Source organism: Salvelinus sp. IW2-2015, linkage group LG36 (genome assembly GCF_002910315.2).
Source record: "Salvelinus sp. IW2-2015 linkage group LG36, ASM291031v2, whole genome shotgun sequence".
Classification (NCBI taxonomy): Eukaryota; Metazoa; Chordata; class Actinopteri; order Salmoniformes; family Salmonidae; genus Salvelinus; species Salvelinus sp. IW2-2015.
In genome coordinates this window covers 39105414-39122058 of record NC_036875.1, presented here as the reverse complement: position 1 = coordinate 39122058, position 16645 = coordinate 39105414, and the positions used below count along the sequence as shown (strand labels likewise).

Here is a 16645-nt window from a genome sequence, read left to right as displayed (position 1 = left end):
GACAGCCAGTGGCAGTAGCAACAGCTTGCAATATAAATGAATTTCGCAACTCTAGTTCAAAGGACCACACTTCTGTATCCCTGCSTTTCAATTATCATGTGTTTGACTCCGACCCTATGTAACCCATGGTTGAATCAGGTTGGATGTCAGTTTACATTGGGATAGTTTGTGTGAATCATTTGTTTGTACRAGAAACTTAAATCATTATCCACTTTAAGGCGCCGGTGACTTTTCTTAGGTGTCCATATAGTTGCCTGCGATATTGCAGCCAGTCAGTCTTCTTGAATCGTCAATGCTGTGTCGTGTCCTTATTGTAGCCTACAGTTGAATACAGTGGAGTRTTCGCATACGCTCGTGTAGCCTACAGGATTGTTTGCTTAGTGAGCGTCGTTAGCTCGTGCACGGAACACATCTTATTCCCTAGCCTTCGTGTCTTCATTTTGAACTTCATCCTTGAAATGGAGTGTCGTGTGTTATCTATRCAGAGTCATGTTGTCAGGGGATACGTCGGGAATAAATCGGCGACATTTCCATTGCAGGTAAGAAATGAATATGTTTCCGTTACTTGCTCGTTCGACAACTCTGATCGACTTGCCTGGCTACATGCTGAGAAAGAGGACATACAGTATCCAAGGGTTAGGAGAGATTCGCAAATCTGGTTAGATTAGCAGAATTAGCTAAATTACATGGGCATACAGTAACCTGTAGTGTATTTAGCGAATAGAAGAGGTTAGGAGAAGCTCCGAATAGTCATTCAGAATAACAATAGTGCAGCCTATACTTGCCAGATTATTTTTGTATGTATTTTATTTCACCTTTTATTTAACCAGGTAGGCCAGTTGAGAACAAGTTCTCATTTACAATTGCGACCTGGTCAAGACAAAGCAAAGCAGTGCGACAKAAACAACAACACAGAGTTACACTGGGTATAAACAAACGTACAGTCAGTAACACAATAGAAAAATACAGGATACAGTGTGTCACAAGCCTGTTATAATGACGTGTCACATCTATTCCACAGACTGTTCATAGTGTCTCAACCAACCATGCAGACATAATGWATCAATGCAATGGGGGTTATGATGTTGTACTCAAATGATTGTGTGTGTTCATGAAGAAAGATYTGTCATAAACCCACAAAAGTGATGCAATATTTGCAAGCATTGTTATGATTTGCTTGTCTCCCCTCACAGGTGCTTGGGTTCGAAGTGGACTCCATCAACTCAGTGCAATTCTCCAATCACACAGGTGTGTGCAGTGCAGTAACTCCGTGCTCGTTTTTCAATGTAACATTTGACAGAAACATCTGGTAAACAGAGGCAACAATAGGCTATGTATAAGAAGTACACTAGAAGAAAAGGTTATCAAGAATCAAATGAAATCCTATCCCACACTTTTGGTCTTATGTAGCAACATTAGAAATTGTGTTTTTTTTTATATTGGATAAAAGTAAAGACTCGGGTAGAAAATGGTACATCATAGACTACAGTCGAGGAACAACGGGAAAGTAATTCTGCTTTGAAAGCTGATAAACCCCACTTTTTGAGAAAATGGTCCTTCCATGTTTTGGTACACCTACTGGAGAGCTCTTCTTTGTCTACACTCGTTCAGCATCGTTCACACCCTCTTAAGCCTTAGCCCCACCCATCTCTTTAAGGATTCACACGTGAGGCCATGTGCTAAACAGAGTGAGTAAGGTAGTGTAGTAAACAACCAAAGATTGCAAGACTAAAGACTGATTTAATACGATGACTATCGATATGTCTGGAATACAGTTGTCACAGTGACATCATGATCATTGTCAGACGACAGTAGAAAAGTATAAACACTCAAATGACAGGCTGCATGACATCAGCAGCCTGGTGGTCCAAAATAGCATATCTGGTGTATTTTAACACCAATAAACCAAACCGTTTTTAAAAATGAATTTAGTAAATGTCAATCTATCAAACCAGGCAACTAAAAGCATCTTTCTAACAATGTTTTGGTTAYTTTCTAGCTTGTTAAGTTAGCTAGCCAGTTCAAATAATCACCATACCATATAGCTGACAACGCCTTAACTTTAGATCATTTGTATTCATAATTACGCAAAAATAAACTCACAACAAGATCATTATTGACAAGTTAATGGCGAGCTAATTCCAGAAAATAGTTTACYGTTWTGAGTGTGACAAAATAAAAGCAGGCCARTGTCTCYTTGGCCTAACGTTATATCCTAATTTCYCTTTGGTGACGATCATGTTATTCTTCACATTACCGTCTCTGGTAAACGCACACTATATCAAATAAAATCTAAGTTTCTTTTTCACATGCACAGGATACAGAAGGTGTAAACAGTAGTGACATCATAAACATTCTATTGAAATGGTTGCTTGCATAATGGAGTCTTTTGTTTACACATGTAGCTAGCTAGCTAAACAGTGAACCATAATCCCAACTCATAACATTATTATTATCCTGCATGAATCTACAGGTAGCTTAAACTAACCAATCATGTTCAATGTTAGCTATCTAACATTAGGGTATAACTAGCAATACAAATGGCTCTGAGATACGAATAATATTACTACACGGATCCTACACATAACATTAGCTAGCTAGCTAACAGTATGTTTCAACTTGATGAATTTGAATTTGACAATTTTAAACCTATAATATCTGAAAATGTAGCTAGCTAGACTCTAGCTAGATGCTTCTCCCTCTCTGTCACGGATGCCATGTTTGCCCTTAGCTTGAAGATGTAATCTGGAGACAGGTGTTTTATACAACAGCTCTTTTCGACTCCTGCATATTTGCAAACAAACGCATMAATTCTCCATCCCTTTATACCCTGCTTCCACTGGGCCTTCCACTGATTTCAAAACTCTGTCCTCCAGAAAGTGGAGAGCATTAAAAAACACTTTTGCAGTTCTTTGTGATATCTCTCAAAAATGCAGCATTACAAAGGATTACTTACACATACAGCGCGGCTTGTGTTATAGACAAAAGCATTCTACATGGCAGACCAATCCGAACTCATCTCTTGGCATGTCCAGCCCACTCATTTCAGCCAATCATGACTAGTGGGAAGGTTCCTGGCTTTTTCCATGGCTAAACCAAATAGAATTGTCATTTAATTAGTTTTATTTGTATTTTCATATGGCATACAAGTTTGTTATTAAGGCACATTATTATTATTTTATTTAACTAGGCAAGTCAGTTAAGAATAAATTCTTATTTACAATGACGGCCTACCAAAAGGCAAAAGGTCTTCTGCAGGGATGGGGGCTGGGAGTAAAAATAAAAAACAAAATATAAATATAGGACAGAACACGCATCACGACAAGAGGGACAACACATCACTACATACAGAGAGACCTAAGACAGCAACATAGCAAGGCAGCAACACATCACAACACAGCATGGTAGCAACACAACATGACAACAACATGGTAGCAACACAACATGGTAGCAGCACAAAACATGGTACAAACATTATTGTTCACAGACAACAGCACAAAGGGCAAGAAGGTAGAGACAACAATACATCACGCAAAGCAGCCACAACTGTCAGTAAGAGTGTCCATTATTGAGTCTTTGAATGAAGAGATTGAGATAAAACTGTCCAGTTTGAGTGTTTGTTGCAGCTCGTTCCAGTTGCTAGCTGCAGCGAACTGAAAAGACGAGCGACCCAGGGATGTGTGTGCTTTMGGGACCTTTAACAAAATATGACTGGCAAAGTTCACATGTTCCAGAAGGCATTTCTGCRCCCCCCAAAAAAACATATGTTCAATTGCCTCCTGTGAGGTAGMGAAGTGCGACATATGCCTAGTTTTCTTAAACGAGTACCTTATGGAATGTATCACTGGTTGTGGGATTCTTTTTGGCCCATATCAGTAGCCAATATCATCTTGGCCCACATTCAAGATTCCAGTGACTGTATTTAGTAACCACAGTGTGTAGCACTAGCCTCACCCTCTTCATTTTTGGTGAGCCCTTTTTTTTTAACCTCTCTCCCCAATTTGAGGGTTTCCACCCATCTGTTGTAAAGTTCAACAGTGTTCACTCTGAGAGAAGAATTGAGCCTTTTGTTCTTATTCATAATGTGTTTTTGGCTCTAACTAGTGCAATTCCCAAAACAATTTTTTCTAAAGTTAAGTCATGAAAGACTGAATGTTTGGAGTGAAATGATGAGGCAGTGAACTCGTACATTACCCTGCAGTCTAAACAATCGCTCTTTCGACTTTGCATTACATGAACTCAGAGAAAGTACTTTTGTATCTGAGCAATTGCACTTATTAAATTAAATACAGTAAGGTGTTGGAGATAGTCCTACAGTTAATGATTGATAATCTGTTAACTGTACAGAAAGGAGATAGTGAACTGTTAAGTAATGGGTTCATAGAGTACGTGCCATTCACTCAGAGATTGAACCCTGGGATGGTTGCCTTTTAACTTCTAGTTGGCTACAGGATCTATGTTAGATCATGACTTGACCTCCCAATATGGGGCTTGGTAGTAGATGAAAAGAGATGTTCTTTTTTGCCATGAATCCTTTGATGGTGAGAAGTTAAGATCAATGTCTAGTTAGGCCTACAGCCCTCAGCCCAATCTGTTTAATGGAACAAGCTATAGAATGAGCCCTGTTGTTCCTCCCCACAGACCCCCTTAGAAATGTTTGCAAATGTATTAAGAATTTTAAAAACTGATATCACATTTACATAAGTATTCAGACCCTTTACTCAGTACTTTGTTGAAGCACCTTTGGCAGCGATTACAGCCTCGAGTCTTCTTGGGTATGACGCTGCAAGCTTGGCACACGTGTATTTGGGTAGTTTCTCCCATTCTTCTCTGCAGATTCTCTCAAGCTCTGTCAGGTTGGATGGGGAGTGTCACTGAACAGCTATTTTCAGGTCTATCCAGAGATGTTCGACTGGGTTCAAATCCGGCATCTGGCTGAGCCACTCAAAGACTTGTCCCAAAGCCCCTCCTGCATTGTCTTGGCTGTGTGCTTAGGGTTGTTGTCCTGTTGGAAGGTGAACTTTCGACCCAGTCTGAGGTCCTGAGCGCTCTGGAGCATGTTTTCGGCAAGGATCTCTCTGTACTTTGCTCCGTTCATCTTTCCCTCAAACCTGACTAGTCTGCCAGTCCCTGCTGCTGAAAAACATCACCACAGCATGATGCTGCCACCACCATGCTTCACCGTAGGGATGGTGCCAGGCTTCCTCCAGACGTGTCGCTTGGCATTCAGGCCAAAGAGTTATATCTTGGTTTCATCAGACCAGAGAATCTTGTTTCTCATGGTCTGAGTCCTTTAGGTGCCTTTTGGCACACTCCAAGTGGGCTGTAATGTGCCTTTTACTGAGGATTGGCTTCCGTCTGGCCACTCTACCATAACGGCCTGATTGGTGGGGTGCTGCAGAAATGGTTGTCCTTCTGGAAGGGTATCTCATCTCAAGAGGTACTCTGGAGCTCTGTCAGTGACCATCAGGTTCTTGGTCACATCTCTGACCAAGGTCCTTCTCCCCCGATTTCTCCGTTTCGCCGGGCGGCCAGATCTAGGAGTCTTGGTGGTTCCAAACTTCTTCCATTTAAGAATGATGGAGGCCACTGTGTTCTTGGGGACCTTCAATCCTGCAGAAATGTTTTGGTACCCTTCCCCAGATCTGTGCCTTGACACAATCCTGTCTCAAAGAGCTTCTACAGAAATTCCTCGATCCTCATGGCTTGGTTTTTGCTTTGACATGCACTGTCAACTGTGGAACTTTATATAACAGGTGTGTGCCTTTCCAATCATGTCCAATCAGTTGAATTCACCACAGGTGGACTCCAATAAAGTTGTAGAAACATCTCAAGTGATGATCATGGAAACCGGATGCACCTGAGCTCAATTTCGAGTCTCATAGAAAGGGTTGGATATACTATGTAAGTAAGGTTTTTCTTTTGTCATTATGGCGTCTGTGTTCTAGATTATAATATTAGAAAAATAATAATTGAATCAATTTGGAGAAATAGTCTAACCGTAACAAAATGTGGAAAACGTCAAGTGGTCTGATACTTTCCGAAGCACTGTATATACCAATTATTTGATGGTTCTGAACCGCATTTCTCCCCTATCAACACTCTTTTTATACCAGCGAAAATGACATAAGAAAGTAGTCAGACGACTAGCTTCATTGAGCCTCGCCATGTAAGTTTTGCAGTAGGTAAGGTGTACATACACCTTAAGCCAAATACATTTAATCTCAGTTGTATCACAATCCTGACCACTTCTCTCACACTCACGCTCACTCCTAATTTAGTCAGTAGGGTCACCAACTTTAATTTTAAGAATGTGAAATGTCAGAATAATAGTTAGATGAGTATTTAATTCAGCCTTTTATTTCTTTCATCAATTCCAGTGGGTCAGAAGTTTACATACATCAATTAGTATTTGGTAGCATTGCCTTAATTTGTTTTATTTGGGTCAAACGTTTTCGGGTAGCCTTCCACAAGCCTTCCAATACGTTGGGCTGAATTTTTGGCCATTCTCTCCTGACATGAGCTGGTGGTAACTGAGTCAGGTTTGTAGGCCTCCTTCTCGCACAAGCTTTTTCAGTTCTGCCACAATTTTTTCTAGTAGGTTGAGTAGGGCTTTGTGATGGCATCTCCAATACCCTTGACTTGTTTCCTTAGCCATTTTGCACACTGTTGGAAAGTATGACTTGGGGTCATTGTCCATTCGGAAGACCCATTTGCGACCAAGCTTTAACTTCCTGAGTGATGTCTTGAGATGTTGCTTCAATATATCCACAATTTTACTTCCTCATGATGCCATCTATTTTGTGAAGTGCACCAGTCCCTCCTGCAGCAAAGCACCCCCACAACATGATGTTGCCACCCCCGTGCTTCACGGTTGGAATGGTGTTCTTCGGCTTGCAAGCCTCCCCCTTTTTCCTCCAAACACAACGATGGTCATTATGGCCAAACAGTTCTATTTTTGTTTCATCAGACCAGAGGACATTTCTCCAAAAAGTACAATCTTGTGATTGTGATTCATCCTGTATTGTTCCTACCATCATTACCGCATAGCAACAGATGTGGGATACACACACACACACACACACACTCCCTGCCCTTCCCCCACAAACAACCACAAGCTCAGATGTTCAACAGTTGTTCCATCCCGAGCCCAATTCAAGAGAAGACTTGCGAATGCATCAACAGTTGTAGTTGTTTGAGAGGGCATGCTAGAATGGTGAGATTTGATTTATCAATCTCAAGTTCTAGCTGATGGTGCTCACACACACACACACACACACACACTTGTCCCCCGTCGTGACCATTTTCCCAAGCCTCTCTAGTGCAGTCAGACCTTATGATTTTGTGCCACCAGGAACACAAGAATTTGCCCCTTTTCTGATTGTCTGAGTGTGACCCCCTCCCCATGGGTTACTGCAGCTAGTGTTGCCAGCACTGCCACTACCTGGGTGGGGGCACCACACCGGAATCACCACCTGCTACGTACAAGGTCATCAAGGTTCTCATTAGCAGCTTTGAGAAATTCCTTATTATGCTCACCCATCAGGGGGCTTTGGCTTTGTTGTACCAAACCTGCCAGGCAGACTCAGACTCTTGAGGGGTAAGTGCTGCTTTAGTGGGTCTCTCACAGCGTTTATCTTTCTGTCTTGGCTGCATATACTTGCAGTAGGCCAATAAAACAGATAAGGATTTCTCCTTTTTGTGGGTCGCTCAGGTGGGTGACTAGGGTACAGGGTTGGGGACCGCTCCATCATGATAAGACAAATAAAAAAACTTTATTTATGATCTATTTTAAAATGTATATCCCATATTGGCACAAAATTGAAAGCTCTCTGTCACAATTCCTGCTCGCAGACACACATGGGCTCTGGCATTTGCAACCATTTTCTTTTTTCACTCACTTAACTCCAGACTTTATCAAACACAAAAACACACACCCCACCTTCCATCACAATATACCCACATACTGTGCCTTCTGTCCTCTGTTTGCTGTTTTTATCCCTACCATGCTGATTCCTACCTCATTTCAGGCTTTTAAGTACTTTGTTTTCCTGTTCCTTATATTTGAAGATTTATTATTTCAATAATTATCCTTTCTTCTAATGCTGTCTTTTATTTATTTATAAATACTATGAATAGAAAGTCAAAAATTATTTATTTAACAACATTCCCTATCTTGAATGGTATAGTATATTTGTGATTCGTTTCAGGAAACTATGCGTATGTCGCCCGTCACTACTTTTTGAATGTAAACTTAATTTTTTTTATCAAAATYCCTTTTTTTGGGGCAGAAATGTCTTCTGGAACATGTGAACTTTCATGTGCCTTATATTGTGAACTTGTATGACATATGTAACTACGAATAAAAATTGTTAAATTACGAGCCTAGCCACAGAAAAAGGGAAGCAACCTTCTCGCTAGCCATGATTGGCTGAAAAAATAAGTGGGCTGGACATGCTGAGAGATGAGTTTGGATTGGTCTGCCATGTAGCATGCTTCTGTCTATAACATGAGCTGGTCAGTATTTGTAGGTAATCCTTTCTAACACTGATTTTTATTTATTTAGATATATCACGTAGTAGAACTGTATGAGTGTTGCTCTCCACTTTCTGGAGGACCGAGTTTTGAAATCAGTGGTATTAGTGTATGATAGCTCAGGAGATGGAGAACATTCTGGCGTTTGATTGCAAATATGCAGATGGAGTCGAAAAGAGAACACACAGAAGTCTGTTGTATAAAACACCTGTCTCCAGATTACATCTTCAAACTAAGGGTAACCATGACATCCGTGAAAGAGCGGGAGAAGTGTCCATCCATGTGTAAGATAGTCTAGCTAGCTACATTTTKCGATATTACACGTTTCTAATTTCGTCAGAAAGTTGTTTTCATTTCAAGTTAAAGTGTACTGTTAGCAAGCTAGCTAACGTTAGCTGACTGGCTCGCTAGCTAACGTTACATGTATGATGTGTAGTAATATTATTTGTATCTCAGAGCCATTTGCATTGCTAGTTATAGCCTAATGTTAGCTAGCTAACATTGAACATGCAAGTAACCATTTCAATAGAATGTTCATGATGTCACTGCGACAACTGTCGATAGACGTAGCTGGTAAATTCGCTCTACTCCGATTTCAGAGCACTCTCGCTCGTCTGAGTGTGCCAGAGCGCAGAATAACGTGATGAATTTACGAACGCTCAACACCCGTTGAATATGGRCGGTGTCGGTAAASGTTGGGGGYAAAAGCGTGATTAAATTATTGCCAGCAGCACAGCTACAGTCASCAATGCTCTGGATAACATAAAAACAGCCTGYKCAGCTCTACTAGGGTGAGTAAAATGGTCAGTGAGCTGTTCTCTCATTTGTGTCTGGAAGTAGCTGGCAAGCTAGCCAATGTTAGCCAGTTAGCTTGGGTTTCAGACTGCTGCTGTTAGGTCAGAACGCTCGGATCAACCCTACTCCTCAGCCAGAGCATCCAGTGTGCGCTCTGAACACTCCAAGAGTGAAACACTCTGAATTTACAAACGGACAATCTTGACAATGCTCTGAATTTACGAATATAATTTACTAACACGCGTAGTATAAACCAGCCTTTAGTCTTAAAATCTTTGTTTTTTTAGTACATGGCCTCACGTGAATCCTTACACGGAACCCAAACCGGCTGCGCACGTGCGCCATCGTGCATAAATGTATTTTGTCCCCCCCACACCAAACGCGATCACGACACGCGGGTTAAAATAGCAAAACAAACTCTGAACCAATTATATTAATTTGGGGACAGGTCGAAAAGCATTAAACATTTAWGGCTAGTTAGCTTGCACTTGCTAGCTAATTTYTCCTATTTACTTAGCTWGCTGTTGCTAGCTAATTTGTCCTGTGATATAAACATTGACTGGTTGTTTTACCTGAAATGCACAAGGTCCTCTACTCCGCCAATTAATCCACCCATAAAACGGTCAACCAAATCGTTTCTTGTCATCTCTCTTCCTTCCAGACTTTTTCTTCTCTTGACTTTATATTGCGATTGGCAACTTTCATAAATTATGTGCATTACCGCCACTGACCTCGTTCGTCTTTGTCACCCACGTGGGTATAACCAATGAGGAGATGGCAGGTGGGTACCTGCTTCTACAAACCAATGAGGAGATGGGAGAGGCAGGACTTGCAGCGCGATCTGCGTCAAATAGAACTGATATCTATTTTAGCCCTTTGCAACGCAGACGCTCGTTGGAGCAATAATTGAATAACACAGATTTCTACATTTATTTTGCAACGGTGTGGTCAGCCTGTTAGAGATGGGTGGGGCTAAAGCTTAAGAGGGTGTGAACGATGCTGAATGGGTGTAGACAAAGAAGAGCTCTCCAGTAGGTGTACCAAGACATTCAAGGGCCGTTTTCTCAAAATTGAGGTTACAAGTTTATCAACTTTCAAAGCAGAATTACTTTACCATTGTTCCTCAACTGTAGTGTATGATTTACCAATTTCTTGCTCTGAGTCTCTACTTTTATCTAATGAAAAAACACAATTTCAAATTTTGCTACATAAGACTGAATCGAGCCACATTGTCACATTTGTAGTTTTATTTATTTTATCAATTGTTGTATTTGATTGTTTTACTGTTTTTGTTTTTTATTTATTACAATCCCTACCATGGACAGTATTCGGTGTTCCATTATTCGACTCCTCTATGGAAACTTTGCATTATTTAGAATAGCTATGGAATAGTCTTGGTGTCTCAGAACAGTTGGTTATCAATGTACAGTTGATCAACTACAAGAGCTACATGTTTCCCTTTTAAATCTATTATCCTTGAAGAGTGGGTACAGAACTTTGTGCCGTTCTGCAATTTCCTTTGGGAACTGATCATTCATTCCTATTTTTGTGCCAGCAACTATTTTGCGCAGGGTTTTAACCATTATTTTATCTTTGAAGAATGCAAATTTGGRAASGATTGGGCGCTCGTATCGCTGTACTGTGTCTGAAACAGTGTACACGTTCAAATTTGATTTTGTCGGCAGTATCGCCTGGAATCTGTAGCGCTTTAAGGAGAAATTCTTTCACCACGCTTTCAGACTCTTCCCACCTCATTTTATTTAATACCAGTAAGTACCAGATTCCGCATTGATCTAGTCTGTATACCAAGTAGGCTTCTCTCAGAAACATGTTGTCCTTTAAGTCATTAACATCTGTTTCAATTAGAGGTCGACCGATTATGATTTTCAACACATACCGATTATTGGAGGATTAAAAGCCGATACCGGTTAATCGGTCGATTTAAAATAAAAAAAAAAGACAATTACAACAATACTGAATGAACACTTTTATTTTAACTTAATATAATACATCAATAAAATCAATTTAGCCTCAAATAAATAATGAAACATGTTCAATTTGGTTTAAATAATGCAAAACATAGTGTTGGTGAAGAAAGTAAAAGTGCAATAGTGCCGTGTAAGAAAGCTAACGTTTAAGTTCCTTGCTCAGAACATGAGAACATATGAAAGCTGGTGGTTTCCTTTAACATGAGTCTTCAATATTCCCAGGTAAGAATCTTTAGTTGTAGTTATTATAGGAATTATAGGACTATTTCTCCTATACCATTTGTATTTCATATACCTTTGACTATTGGATGTTCTTATAGGCACTAGTATTGCCAGTGTAACAGTATAGCTTCCGTCCCTCTCCCACTCCTACCTGGTCTAACAGGAACACATCAGACAACAGCCACCCTCGAAGCAGCAATTACCCATGCAGAGCAAAGGGAACAACCACTCCAAGTCTCAGAGCGAGTGAAGTTTGAAACGCTATTAGCGCGTACCCCGCTAACTAGCTACCATTTCACATCAGTTACACCAGCCTAATCTCGGGAGTTGATAGCTTGAATTCATAAACAGCAGAGCTGCTGGCAAAACGCACGAAAGTGCTGTTTGAATGAATGCTTACGACCTGCTGGTGCCCACCACGCTCAGTCAGACTGCTCTATCAAATCATAGACTTAATTAAACATAAATAACACACAGAAATACGAGCCTTAGGTCTAATATGGTCGAATCCGGAAACTATCATCTCGAAAACAAAACATTATTCTTTCAGTGAAATACGGAACCGTTACGTATTTTATCTAACGGTGGCATCCATCAGTCTTAATATTCCTGTTACATTGCACAACCTTCAATGTTATGTCATAATTACGTACAATTCTGGCAAATTAGTTCGCAATGAGCCAGCGGCCCAAATGTTGCAATACCCTGACTCTGCGTGCAATGAACGCAAGAGAAGTGACACAATTTCACTTGCTAATATTGCTTGCTAACCTGGATTTCTTTTAGCTAAATATGCAGGTTTAAAAATATATACTTCTGTGTATTGATTTTAAGAAAGGCATTGATGTTTATGGTTAGGTACACTTGAGCAACGACAGTCCTTTTTCGCAATGCGCACTGCATCGATTATATGCAACGCAGACACGCTAGTAAACTAGTAATATCATCAACCAGTGTTAGTTATAACTAGTGATTATGATTGATTGTTTTTTTGTAAGATAAGTTTATCTAGCTAGCAACTTACCTTGGCTTCTTACTCTTCGCGTAACACACTCCCTTGAGGCAGATGGTAGACGTTGGACTAGTTAACCGTAAGGTTGCAAGATTGAATCCCTGAGCTGACAAGGTAAAAATCTGTCATTCTGCCCCTGAAGAAGGCAGTTAACCCACCATTCCTAGGCGTAATGAAAGTAAGAATGTGTTCTTAACTACTTGCCTAGTTAAATAAAGTGTTAAAAAAAAAACGGCAAAATCGGCGTCCAAAATTTCCGATTGTTATGAAAACTTGAAATCAGCCGTAATTAATCGGCCATTCCGATAATCGGTTGACCTCTAGTTTATAGTATTGACGTGTACCTTTTGCTTTGTTTGTTTCTCCATGTCACATCTTTAAGTACTCATTTCGAGCTCTCCTTTAAATCTTTACTGACACGTTCAAGTACCCAATTGATCAATTATTGACTTTAGCAGTGTTTCCACTCTTACCTACCAGGTTTCCACTCTTACCGTACCAGGTGGTTTCCACTCTTACTGACCAGGTGGTTTCCACTCTCACCACCAGGGTTTCCACTCTACACCTTACCAGGTGGTTCCACTCTTACGTACCAGGTGGCCACTCTACCGTACCAGGTGGGTTTCCACTCTTTACCTACCAGTGTGGTTCACTCTTCACTCTACCAGGGGTTTCCATCTCTTACGTACCAGTGGGTTTCCACTCTTACCGTACCATGTGGTTTCCACTTCTACCTACCAGTGGTTTCCACTCCTACCGTACCAGGTGGGTTTCCACTCTTACGACCAGGTGGGTTTTCCACTTCATACCGCTACCAGTGGTCCACTCTTACCCTACCAAGGGGTTTCCACTCTTACCGTACCAGGTGGGTTTCCACTCTTACCGTACCAGGTGGGTTTCCACTCTTACCGTACCAGGTGGTGAAAAGCATAAATCCTCAGTGTCTGTAGAGGAATCTCGTAGTTTTCACATGGAGTTTGGTTCTCCATTTTTTTATTTTTTTTTCATAGTTCCTCTCAGACATGTTTTGACCTCAACTGCGTTCGTAATATTTATTAATTCACTTCTGTAGCCTTATACATTTTGGGGGGGTTGTTATCCAACTTGAATATTATTGCCCCAAGTAAATCACATCAGTGTAGTGCTACTATTTAGTCTGTCTTAGAGATAATGAATATTGAGATTTCTCATGAGGCATTCTGTACRGCAATCTTCAGTCCGCCATCATATCTGGGACGGTTGCATTTGAACTATTAGTAGGCTACGTTATCTACGTTAAATCATGACTTGACCTCCCAATATGGGGCTTGGTAGTTGATGATGTTCTGCCATGAATCCTTTCATGGTGAGAAGATCAATATCTAGTTAGGCCTACAGCCCTCAGCCCAATCTGTTTAATGGAACAAGCTATAGGAGCCCTGTTGTTCCTCTACTTTTCCCTTTCACCCCACAAGTCCCCCTTATCTCTCTGTTCTTGGGCCTGGGCCAAGGGGGCCTCCACTAAACTCAGTGGGARGCCTGTGTGTTTCCTGGTTGAAACATTTATTTTTTCCCCTCGTGCATTCTTAATGCTGGAATGTCTCTTCATAATTCAGCAAAATAGGCCTAGCTTGTGGTCACCATATTTGTTATCTTGCGTACAGTGTAGTTAGTATCTAATTTGATAGTTCAGTGAGTTGCTCTTCCTGTCTGTTTTAATGTTTAAAAGAGTAATCCGYTAACGTTATCTGGCTGAAGTGAAACCTGAATCTGTGTCAGTGAGTTCACTACCTACAGGGAAGACGAACAGAAAGATGTTGGGGAGGACAAGGAAGGAGTGACTGTAAAGCGGGAGAGCGATAATGTGGGATTAAAGCAGATTTTGTAGCCCAAACACTTCACTTTGGCCTCTAAGGTCTGTGCCCAAACCTAGATTCCTTTGTGTGCAAATCACTTATTGCCCATCAACAAATGATTTGGGTAATGGTGTAAGTGCAGCATTTTCTTGGAGTTTCACCCTACTGTGTCCCCTCCCTGTCACAGACGCTCACAAACGCTAGCACAGGCACTCTACACACATACATGTTGTATTGTAGATATATAGTGGTGTAATAATATTATGTGATGTAATGTTTTATATTATATTTTATGTGATGTAGCTGCCATGGCAGCATTTAAATGGAGATCACTAATAAATACAAATGACTGACCAACTGTTTAAGTCCTAGCCCCTGCTCATGATTAACTATCATTTCCGTTAAATGTGTTCAACTCATGTTCAGGGTTAGAAGTTAATAAACACATTCCTTAGACGTTTGAACTTTGAAACCCGAGACTGTATTATTTTTGCCCCCAGCAGGGGGTTTATTAGAATWGTTTAGAGATTAGAATCGTTGCTGGGCCTGTTTCTTGCTCAGTTGTGAATGGCTTGTTTTCTTCAATGAGCTGCTKTGTCCTCAGCCCAATGTCAGAGGGAGAGATGCTAGTGAATGATTGATGCAGGTAACTGAATGTCTAACAATGGAGATTGTAGTCAGTCTTCCTCTGTCAGCATGTTTGATTGTCTCTCAGCCTCTTTATCTCTCCCAAAAATCTACCAAATCCAAACCTGAGTAACTGCTCGCTGACTTCTACTTCACGTTGACCCCTGCTGGTCATAAGAAGAACTGATCATAGACAGACGATATATTGATTGATGACAGAGATCATTGTTTCTATAATTACCTAAGAAACCAAATCTGCCTCTGGAATTACTTAAAAAAACATCTGGCCAACTTACCAGTCCACACTCTCCCTCCATAAACAACAGCCCCTTTTGTTGTTGGAACTTTTATTCAGGATAATAGCAGACATCGACAGACTTAACAGTCTGTTGAGTAAAGTTGAGTATGCTTTAMGTCTTAAGGTGATCCCTCACCTCTGACCCTTAACCTCTCTTGTTTCCAAGGTTATGCTCATTGGAAAGGGCAAGTGCTGACGGCAGAGGAGCTTAACGTTCTCTATGAGGGTATCAAACTCAACAACGTCAACCATTATGACTACATCCTCACGGGTGAGACTTGCAGCTGTTTCTATTGTCAATATGSATTCTGCCATTTTTAAGCAGTTTTTTAAATWAKATTTCTAGGATAGTATGTAGGATTGTTATGGCTGTGTTGATCTTTAACCCCCTAAGGTCGATGGCCGCACCCRCGCGGAAATCAAATTAGTATAATACAAAAAAAATCCCCATTAAAAATATGTTGGTTATAAGATAGAGAGATCTGTTGTTGTTTTTTTTGCATTGGATGCGTCTCAATCCACCACATCCACCTATGTTGCCCTTCCGCATCTGCTGTGAAAGGTGACAGYGCTAGAGCGGTGTTTGTCAGAKCATGAGACATCCCGAAAACTGGTCTTCTCACAAAGTCATCTGTAGCATCTTAATGGTTTGGCCCAGAAAATATTATGACCCCTCTCTCACGAACATGATGGTGTTCTCCATTTTGCTCTATGACGCCCACAAGCGTGATGGGACTCGTCTGAAGTCGGTACAGCTGATCTGCCAACTTCTGTCTGTAAGGTACGAACAGTTTGGGCTACACATTAATTTGACCCTTCTGTGCAAAGGTGAGACTCACGAACACATTGTTTTGCTCGAGTACGCCCACAGGCCTCACAAGATTCGTCTGATGGTCCCCTGGTGCCAGATCAAAAAATAAATGGAAGTATAAATGGAGACTGTTTAGTACCAAATATAAGGGGTTAAATACATGTCAAAATTAAGGCCAAATAAAAATGTTCATCAAATATTTTGATACTTTATAATACAATTCCATATAGCTTAGTAGAACCCCTCCCCCCCCTCTCCCGGCATAGACAGGGCTTAAACTGTTTAGTGCCAAAAAATAAGTGGTTATATATATATATATATATATACATACATGCATACACACACACAGTTGTGGACAAAAGTTTTGAGAATGACACAAATATTAATTTTCCACAAAGTTTGCTGCTTCAGTGTCTTTAGATATTTTTGTCAGATGTTACTATGGAATACTGAAGTATAATTACCAGCATTTCATAAGTGTCAAAGGCTTTTATTGACAATTACATGAAGTTGATGCAAAGA

The 16645-nt window shown here is 40.7% G+C and overlaps 1 protein-coding gene across 1 annotated transcript in view; it reads left to right on the top strand.

The window, feature by feature from the left end:
* The first annotated feature begins 275 nt into the window (after positions 1-275).
* Positions 276-16645, top strand: part of LOC111959765 (pyridoxal kinase) — a 25059-nt gene continuing 8689 nt past the window's right edge. Inside the window, exons 1-3 of the mRNA XM_023981560.2 lie at positions 276-539; positions 1194-1248; positions 15479-15583. Of these exons, the coding sequence (XP_023837328.1) occupies positions 459-539; positions 1194-1248; positions 15479-15583 (241 nt within the window). The 5' untranslated portion in view covers positions 276-458. The remainder of the gene's footprint in view (positions 540-1193; positions 1249-15478; positions 15584-16645) is intronic.